Source organism: Dendropsophus ebraccatus, chromosome 4 (assembly GCF_027789765.1).
Source record: "Dendropsophus ebraccatus isolate aDenEbr1 chromosome 4, aDenEbr1.pat, whole genome shotgun sequence".
Classification (NCBI taxonomy): domain Eukaryota; kingdom Metazoa; phylum Chordata; class Amphibia; order Anura; family Hylidae; genus Dendropsophus; species Dendropsophus ebraccatus.
In genome coordinates, this window is record NC_091457.1 from 3,087,225 (window position 1) to 3,097,076 (window position 9,852).

General features: G+C 56.5%; 1 protein-coding gene across 4 annotated transcripts; it reads left to right on the forward strand.

Moving 5' to 3' along the window:
• Window positions 1-1,375: 1,375 nt before the first annotated feature.
• CYP2R1 (cytochrome P450 family 2 subfamily R member 1) lies at window positions 1,376-9,587 on the forward strand. 4 transcript variants are annotated; one of them, XM_069968009.1, is made up of 5 exons: window positions 1,376-1,643; window positions 3,800-3,941; window positions 4,647-5,279; window positions 6,037-6,366; window positions 9,231-9,587. In XM_069968009.1, the coding sequence occupies exons 1-5, from the start codon at window positions 1,416-1,418 to the stop codon at window positions 9,404-9,406; spliced, it is 1,509 nt and encodes a 502-aa protein (XP_069824110.1). In that variant the 5' UTR covers window positions 1,376-1,415; the 3' UTR covers window positions 9,407-9,587. The 4 variants fall into 4 exon arrangements, with proteins under 4 accessions (XP_069824110.1, XP_069824111.1, XP_069824113.1 ...); XM_069968010.1 differs by lacking the exon at window positions 1,376-1,643 and adding an exon at window positions 1,788-1,834; XM_069968008.1 differs by lacking the exon at window positions 1,376-1,643 and adding an exon at window positions 1,869-2,482.
• Window positions 9,588-9,852: the final 265 nt, after the last annotated feature.

Genomic DNA, 9,852 nt, shown 5'->3' on the forward strand with positions numbered 1-9,852 from the left:
AGACTCCTCTATCCTCCTCCTGCAGACTCCTCTATCCTCCTCCTGCAGACTCCTCTATCCTCCTCCTGCAGACCCCTCTATCCTCCTCCTGCAGACTCCTCTATCCTCCTGCAGACTCCTCTATCCTCCTGCAGACTCCTCTATCCTCCTCCTGCAGACTCCTCTATCCTCCTGCAGACTCCTCTGTCCTCCTCCTGCAGACCCCTCTATCCTCCTGCAGACTCCTCTATCCTCCTCCTGCAGACTCCTCTATCCTCCTCCTGCAGACCCCTCTATCCTCCTCCTGCAGACCCCTCTATCCTCCTGCAGACTCCTCTATCCTCCTGCAGACTCCTCTGTCCTCCTGCAGACTCCTCTATCCTCCTCCTGCAGACTCCTCTGTCCTCCTCCTGCAGACTCCTCTATCCTCCTCCTGCAGACTCCTCTATCCTCCTGCAGACTCCTCTATCCTCCTCCTGCAGACCCCTCTGTCCTCCTCCTGCAGACCCCTCTATCCTCCTGCAGACTCCTCTATCCTCCTCCTGCAGACCCCTCTGTCCTCCTCCTGCAGACCCCTCTATCCTCCTCCTGCAGACTCCTCTATCCTCCTGCAGACTCCTCTATCCTCCTCCTGCAGACTCCTCTATCCTCCTCCTGCAGACTCCTCTATCCTCCTCCTGCAGACTCCTCTGTCCTCCTCCTGCAGACTCCTCTATCCTCCTCCTGCAGACTCCTCTATCCTCCTCCTGCAGACTTCTCTATCCTCCTGCAGACTCCTCTATCCTCCTCCTGCAGACTCCTCTATCCTCCTCCTGCAGACTCCTCTGTCCTCCTCCTGCAGACTCCTCTATCCTCCTCCTGCAGACTCCTCTATCCTCCTCCTGCAGACCCCTCTATCCTCCTCCTGCAGACTCCTCTGTCCTCCTCCTGCAGACTCCTCTATCCTCCTCCTGCAGACTCCTCTATCCTCCTCCTGCAGACTCCTCTATCCTCCTCCTGCAGACTCCTCTGTCCTCCTCCTGCAGACTCCTCTGTCCTCCTCCTGCAGACTCCTCTATCCTCCTCCTGCAGACTCCTCTATCCTCCTCCTGCAGACCCCTCTATCCTCCTCCTGCAGACTCCTCTATCCTCCTGCAGACTCCTCTATCCTCCTGCAGACTCCTCTATCCTACTCCTGCAGACTCCTCTGTCCCCCTCTCTATCCTCCCCCTTCTCCTCTGGCCCCTGTGATGGTGCGGTACTGGGTCATTGTACACAGGCGGAGAAGACGCTGCGTTACCGCCCCCGTTACTACAGACACAACAGACCAAACGAATTCCGGATGGGCGGTGACGTCACACCGGCAGTCACTAACCCCGCCCCTTGTCCCCCTGAGCAGCCAGTAGCCGGCAGGGGGCGGGCCGCCGGAGGCCACGTGTCTGGGTGAGCGGGGTGACATGTCGGCGCTGGGGGGCTCCTGGGCTCCGCTGTGGGGGTCCCTCAGGGTGGTGGCCGCCTCCTGCGCGCTGCTGCTCCTGGGACTCCTCATCAGACATGTCCGCAGACAGCGCAGACCCCCCGGCTTCCCCCCCGGGCCCCCCGGCCTGCCGCTCCTCGGGAACATCCTGGCGCTGGCGCGGGAGCCGCACGTCTACATGAGGCGACAGAGCGGCCAGCACGGACAGGTATCTACGGGGCCACACAGCCAACATACAGGGGCCACACATATTGTATACAGGGGGCCACACATACTGTATACAGGGGGCCACACGTACTGTATACAGGGGGCCACACGTACTGTATACAGGGGGCCACACATACTGTATACAGGGAGCCGCACGTCTACATGAGGCGACAGAGCGGCCAGCACGGACAGGTATCTACGGGGCCACACAGCCAACATACAGGGGCCACACCTACTGTATACAGGGGGCCACACGTACTGTATACAGGGGCCACACAGCCAACATACAGGGGCCACACATACTGTATACAGGGGGCCACACAGCCAACATACAGGGGGCCACACGTACTGTATACAGGGGCCACACATACTGTATACAGGGGGCCACACGTACTGTATATAGGGGCCACACATACTGTATACAGGGGGCCACACAGCCAACATACAGGGGCCACACCTAGTGTATACAGGGGGCCACACGTCTACATGAGGCGACAGAGCGGCCAGCACGGACAGGTATCTACGGGGCCACACAGCCAACATACAGGGGCCACACCTACTGTATACAGGGGGCCACACGTACTGTATACAGGGGCCACACAGCCAACATACAGGGGCCACACATACTGTATACAGGGGGCCACACAGCCAACATACAGGGGGCCACACGTACTGTATACAGGGGCCACACATACTGTATACAGGGGGCCACACGTACTGTATATAGGGGCCACACATACTGTATACAGGGGGCCACACAGCCAACATACAGGGGCCACACCTAGTGTATACAGGGGGCCACACGTCTACATGAGGCGACAGAGCGGCCAGCACGGACAGGTATCTACGGGGCCACACAGCCAACATACAGGGGCCACACCTACTGTATACAGGGGCCACACCTACTGTATACAGGGGCCACACATACTGTATACAGGGGGCCACACGTACTGTATACAGGGGGCCACACAGCCAACATACAGGGGCCACACAGCCAACATACAGGGGCCACACCTACTGTATACAGGGGCCACACGTACTGTATACAGGGGCCACACAGCCAACATACAGGGGCCACACAGCCAACATACAGGGGGCCACACATACTGTATACAGGGGGCCACACAGCCAACATACAGGGGCCACACAGCCAACATACAGGGGCCACACCTACTGTATACAGGGGCCACACGTACTGTATACAGGGGCCACACAGCCAACATACAGGGGGCCACACCTACTGTATACAGGGGCCACACATACTGTATACAGGGGGCCACACATACTGTATACAGGGGGCCACACCTACTGTATACAGGGGGCCACACCTACTGTATACGGGGGCCACACCTACTGTATACGGGGGCCACACCTACTGTATACGGGGGCCACACCTACTGTATACGGGGGCCACACCTACTGTATACCGGGGGCCACACCTACTGTATACCGGGGGCCACACCTACTGTATACAGGGGGCCACACCTACTGTATACAGGGGGCCACACCTACTGTATACAGGGGGCCACACCTACTGTATACAGGGGGCCACACCTACTGTATACAGGGGGCCACACCTACTGTATACAGGGGGCCACACCTACTGTATACAGGGGGCCACACCTACTGTATACAGGGAGCCACACCTACTGTATACAGGGGGCCACACCTACTGTATACAGGGGCCCACACATACTGTATACAGGGAGCCACACCTACTGTATACAGGGGGCCACACAGCCAACATACAGGGGCCACACATACTGTATACAGGGGCCACACCTACTGTATACAGGGGGCCACACAGCCAACATACAGGGGCCACACATACTGTATACAGGGGGCCACACGTCTACATGAGGAGACAGCGGCCAGTACGGACAGGTATCTATGGGGCCACACAGGCGAAATACAGGGGCCACTGAGTGTATATACTGTATGCAGGGACCTGCACGTCTACATGAGACAGAGCGGCCAGCACGGACAGGTATACAGGGGCCACACATACTGTATACAGGGGGGAGACACGGCCATCTATATACTGCTAATAATTAGGGCTGTAATATACAGATTAGAAGGGGTCTGTACCTTGTATACAGTATAAGGGGGGCTGCATGTGACTTTGCTTCCTGACTCGGCCCCTTCCTGCCCCCGCAGATCTTCAGTCTGGACCTGGGCGGGATCTCAGCTGTGGTGCTAAACGGTTACGACGCGGTGAAGGAATGTCTGGTGCGGCAGAGTGACGTCTTCGCCGACCGCCCGTCGCTGCCACTGTTTCTTAAGCTGACGAAAATGGGAGGTAAAAGGCAGAGGATTGTGGGCTGTGGCTGCAGCTGGCGGGGGATTGTGGGCGATGGCCGTGGCTCGCTCCTCCTGTAGGGGATTGTGGGCGATGGCCGTGGCTCGCTCCTCCTGTAGGGGATTGTGGGCGATGGCCGTGGCTCGCTCCTCCTGTAGGGGATTGTGGGCGATGGCCGTGGCTCGCTCCTCCTGTAGGGGATTGTGGGCGATGGCCGTGGCTCGCTCCTCCTGTAGGGGATTGTGGGCGATGGCCGCGGCTCGCTCCTCCTGTAGGGGATTGTGGGCGATGGCCGCGGCTCGCTCCTCCTGTAGGGGATTGTGGGCGATGGCCGCGGCTCGCTCCTCCTGTAGGGGATTGTGGGCGATGGCCGCGGCTCGCTCCTCCTGTAGGGGATTGTGGGCGATGGCCGCGGCTCGCTCCTCCTGTAGGGGATTGTGGGCGATGGCCGCGGCTCGCTCCTCCTGTAGGGGATTGTGGGCGATGGCCGCGGCTCGCTCCTCCTGTAGGGGATTGTGGGCGATGGCCGCAGCTGGCAGGGGATTGTGGGCGATGGCCGCAGCTGGCAGGGGATTGTGGGCGATGGCCGCAGCTGGCAGGGGATTGTGGGCGATGGCCGCAGCTGGCAGGGGATTGTGGGCGATGGCGGCAGCTGGCAGGGGATTGTGGGCGATGGCCGCCGCTGACAGCATCTCTTCCCACCAGGTCTTTTGAACGCCAAGTACGGGCGCTGCTGGACGGAGCACCGGAAGCTGGCGGTCAGCTGTTTCCGTGGTTTTGGGGTGGGGCAGAAGTCGTTTGAGGGGCGGATCTGGGAGGAGTCGTCCTTCTTCCTGGACGCGGTGGACACCTATAAGGGGAAAGCCTTTGACCCCAGGCACCTGACCACCATCGCCGTCTCCAACATCTCGAACCTCATCCTTTTCGGAGAACGCTTCCGCTACGATGACGGAGACTTCCTGCACATGATCGAGATCTTTAGCCAGAACATTGAGCTGGCCGCCAGCGCCTGGGTCTTCCTGTACAACGCCGTCCCCCTCACCGGCCTCCTGCCCTGTGGCAAACACCAGCAGCTCTTCCGCAACGCCGCCCAGGTCTATGACTTCCTGCTACAGCTCACCCAGCGCTTCTCCCAGAACCGCACACCACACTCACCGCGACACTTCATAGACGCCTACCTGGATGAGATGGAGCGAAGCGCAGCCGATCCCGACAGCACCTACTCCACCGAAAACCTCATCTACTCTGTGGGGGAGCTGATCATCGCCGGGACCGAGACCACCACCAACGTGCTGAGGTGGGCCATGCTCTTTATGGCACTGTACCCCAATATACAAGGTGAGGACTCTCCAGGCTGCTGCATCATGTCTCATCCTTCAGAGCTGCACTCACTATTCTGCTGTTACATCTTGTCTCATCCTCCAGAGCTGCACTCGCTATTCTGCTGTTACATCATGTCTCATCCTACAGAGCTGCGCTCACTATTCTGCTGTTAAATCATGTCTCATCCTCCAGAGCTGCGCTCACTATTCTGCTGTTAAATCATGTCTCATCCTCCAGAGCTGCACTCACTATTCTGCTGTTACATCCGGTCTCATCCTCCAGAGCTGCACTCACTATTCTGCTGTTACATCCGGTCTTATCCTCCAGAGCTGCACTCACTATTCTGCTGTTACATCCGGTCTCATCCCCCAGAGCTGCACTCACTATTCTGCTGTTACATCCGGTCTCATCCTCCAGAGCTGCACTCACTATTCTGCTAGCTTCGATAATGTTGTCCCCCTCCAGTCCTGAGAATGGGAGGTCCGCAGCATTCCATCTCTTTCTGTCCTCCACGATGAAAGGTTAAAGGAGTTCTCCAGGCTTAAAAAAACATGGCCACTTTCTTGCGCATACAGCGCCTCTCCTGCCCTCAGGTTGTGTGTGGTATAGCAATTCGGCTCCATGCACTTAAATGGAAGTGACCTGTAATATTGGACACAACCTAAGGACAGGAGAGGCGCTGTTTTCTGGAAGAAAGCGGCCATGTTTTTTTAAGCCTGGAGAACCCCTTTAACTGCACGGCTCCCGCTCACATCTCTGTTTTTTCTCCCAGTTCAGGTACAGAAGGAAATCGACGTGGTGATTGGACCAAACCGGCCACCGGCCTTCGAGGAGCGCAGCAGGATGCCGTACACTGAGGCCGTGCTGCATGAGATCCTCAGGTTCTGCAACATCGCCCCCTTGGGGATTTTTCATGCCACTTCCAGGGACACAGTGGTGCGAGGATATTCAATCCCGGCGGGCACCATGGTCATCACCAACCTGTACTCCGTCCACTATGACGAGAAGTACTGGAGCAACCCCGAAGTCTTCTACCCCGAGCGATTCCTGGACAGCAATGGCCACTTCACCAAGAGGGAGGCCTTCGTGCCGTTCTCATTAGGTGAGGAGGATAGAGATGACTGAGGATGAGGAGAATGGAGAAGGAGGAGGAGAGGGGTGATTGGAGGACAAGGAGGATAGCAATGAAGGTGGAGGAGAAGAAGGATAGCGACAGAGGAGGAGGGGGTGATTGGAGGAGAAGTATAGAGATGACTGAGGATGAGGAGGATTGAGATGGAGGAGGCGGTGATTGGAGGAAGAGGAGGATAGTGATGGAGGAGGAGGGGGGGTGATTGGAAGAGAAGGAGGATAGTGATGGAGGTGGAGGGGGGTGATTGGAGGAGAAGGAGGATAGTGATGGAGGAGAAGGGTGATCTGAGGTGGAGGAGAAGGAGGATAGTGATGGAGGAGGAGGGGGGTGATTGGAGGAGAAGGAGGATAGTGATGGAGGAGGAGGGGGGTGATTGGAGGAGAAGGAGGATAGTGATGGAGGAGAAGGGTGATCTGAGGTGGAGGAGAAGGAGGATAGTGATGGAGGAGGAGGGGGGTGATTGGAGGAGAAGGAGGATAGTGATGGAGGTGGAGGGGGGTGATTGGAGGAGAAGGAGGATAGTGATGGAGGAGAAGGGTGATCTGAGGTGGAGGAGAAGGAGGATAGTGATGGAGGAGGAGGGGGGTGATTGGAGGAGAAGGAGGATAGTGATGGAGGAGGAGGGGGGGTGATTGGAAGAGAAGGAGGATAGTGATGGAGGAGGAGGGGGGTGATTGGAGGAGAAGGAGGATAGTGTTGGAGGAGAAGGAGGATAGTGATGGAGGAGGAGGGGGGTGATTGGAGGAGAAGGAGGATAGTGATGGAGGAGGAGGGGGGGTGATTGGAAGAGAAGGAGGATAGTGATGGAGGAGGAGGGGGGTGATTGGAAGAGAAGGAGGATAGTGATGGAGGAGGAGGGGGGTGATTGGAGGAGAAGGAGGATAGTGTTGGAGGAGAAGGAGGATAGTGATGGAGGAGGAGGGGGGTGATTGGAGGAGAAGGAGGATAGTGATGGAGGAGGAGGGGGGTGATTGGAGGAGAAGGAGGATAGTGATGGAGGAGGAGGGGGGTGATTGGAGGAGAAGGAGGATAGTGGTGGAGGAGGAGGGGGGTGATTGGAGGAGAAGGAGGATAGTGATGGAGGAGGAGGGGGGTGATTGGAGGAGAAGGAGGATAGTGATGGAGGAGGAGGGGGGTGATTGGAGGAGAAGGAGGATAGTGATGGAGGAGGAGGGGGGTGATTGGAGGAGAAGGAGGATAGTGATGGAGGAGGAGGGGGGTGATTGGAGGAGAAGGAGGATAGTGATGGAGGAGGAGGATGAGGGTAGCGATGGAGGAATAGCGGGGTGATCTTGAGGTGGAGTATAGAGACTGATAAAGAGGAGGAGGGAAAAGATGACTGAGGAGGAGGAGGGTGACCTCATAAGGAGGAGGAAGAGTGTGACTGATAATGAGGATGATGTTAGAGGAGGAGGGGTATGACTGATGAAGGTGAGTGAGGATGATATTTCTGTGATGATTCACTGTAAAAGCTTTGACATTTGGTGGTCGGGGTGTCGGGGGCGGGGTGGACTCTGGTGGGCGCCGTCTGTGTCTGAGTTATATAATTATAAAATGTCGGGTGTGGAGGTGGAGGTCACAGAGCGCAGGATTGTGGTCAGGGCTGTGAACCTGAAACGTAAGCGCTCACCGGATCCATTAGTGACATTAACAACTCTAGGCTGCCGGGGTATGATGGGAGTTGTAGTTCTGCAACCACTAGAGAGCAATAGCCTGGAGACTGCCGATTCATGCCACAGCAACCACCTGCCCATTATTCCTGGTTCAGTCGCTGATCTTGGTGCCTGGTTGTCAGAAGGGGGTGAATTCAGTGATCACCAAGGATCAGAAGTTTTAACCCTCCAGAGACCAGGCACCCAGATCAGCGCCCCAACCAGGGATCAGAATTACAATCCCCGGTGGTCCCTGATCTTGGTGCCTTGTCTCCAGGAGAAGGGGGTTTGGTTAGTAGTTTGGACCCACAGTGGTCGCTGATTTTAGTGCCCAGTTTTCAGGGGGGAGGTTAGTACTTTAGAACCCCGCTGGTCGTTGATCTTGGTGCCTAGTCTCCGGGGTGGTGGTGGTGGGGTGTTGGTACTTTGGGTTTCTGGTGGTCATTGATCTTGGTGTCTGGTTTGCGGGGGGCGGGGGGGGGTTGGTACTTTGGATTGCCGGTGGTCGCTGATCATGGTGCCTGGGAGGGGGGGATGGGGTTGGGTTAATACTTTGGATCCCCGGTGGTCGTTAATCTTAGTGTCTGGTCTCCAGTCCAGGGGGGTTGGTAAGTACTTTGGATCCCCGGTGGTCGTTAATCTTAGTGTCTGGTCTCCAGTCCAGGGGGGTTGGTAAGTACTTTGGATCCCCGGTGGTCGTTAATCTTAGTGTCTGGTCTCCAGTCCAGGGGGGTTGGTTAGTACTTTGGATCCCCGGTGGTCGTTAATCTTAGTGTCTGGTCTCCGGGGGTGTTAGTGGGGTGTTAGTACTTTGGATCCCCGGTGGTCGTTAATCTTAGTGTCTGGTCTCCAGTCTCAGGGGGGTTGGTTAGTACTTTGGATCCCCGGTGGTCGTTAATCTTAGTGTCTGGTCTCCGGGGGTGTTAGTGGGGTGTTAGTACTTTGGATCCCTGGTCGTCGTTGATCTTGGTGCTTGGTCTCCAGTCCCAGGGGGGTTGGTTAGTACTTTGGATCCCCGTTGGTCGTTGATCCTGGTGCTTGGTCTCCAGTCCCAGGGGGGTAGGTTAGTACTTTGGATCCCCGGTGGTCGTTGATCTTGGTGCTTGGTCTCCAGTCCCAGGGGGGTTGGTTAGTACTTTGGATCCCTGGTGGTCGCTGATCAGCCATCTTTGTGTATTGCAGGGAGGAGACACTGTTTGGGGGAGCAGCTCGCCCGCATGGAGCTCTTCCTCTTCTTCACCGCTCTTCTCCAGCGATTCCACCTCCATTTTCCACACGGTTTTATACCAAACCCGAAGCCGAAGCTGGGAATGACTCTGCAGCCGTACCCCTACCTCATCTGTGCCGAGCGGCGGTAACCACGGCAACCGGACTGCCATAAACTGTATAACTCCTCTGCCACTACTGGTGCTATAGCTACTACTACCCTCATCCTCTGCTCCCAACCTGTAACCTCCCAACATTCACCTCTGCAGCCTCATTTTATATATTCTGATGGTTTTATCATAATGTTTTTAATATAATTGTTTATCACTGAGATCCAGTGTGTGGTGAGATATATGTAGAAGAGGTAGTCACAGCCCCGCCCCCCTGGTGACATCGCTGATATATTATACAATGATGTGACCCACACGCATTATACTACAGGAAAAGCTATTTGTCTATTCTTGCTGAGACCAGCCTGTGTACTATGTGTATAGAGAGGTAGTCACAGCCCCGCCCCCTGGATGCCATCACTGATATAATGGTTGCATGTAATTACGCATCAGGTCTCTGTTCTTGCGGTGATTCATCTGCTCAGAGC

Bases quoted from the DNA above. Each gene is read 5' to 3' on its own strand.
- CYP2R1 (XM_069968008.1), top strand. From the start codon at position 2,129: ATGAGGCGACAGAGCGGCCAGCACGGACAGGTATCTACGGGGCCACAC. The intron at 3,942-4,646 runs GTAAAAGGCAGA...TCTTCCCACCAG, and splicing joins TAAGCTGACGAAAATGGGAG to GTCTTTTGAACGCCAAGTAC. The intron at 5,280-6,036 runs GTGAGGACTCTC...TTTTTCTCCCAG, and splicing joins ACTGTACCCCAATATACAAG to TTCAGGTACAGAAGGAAATC.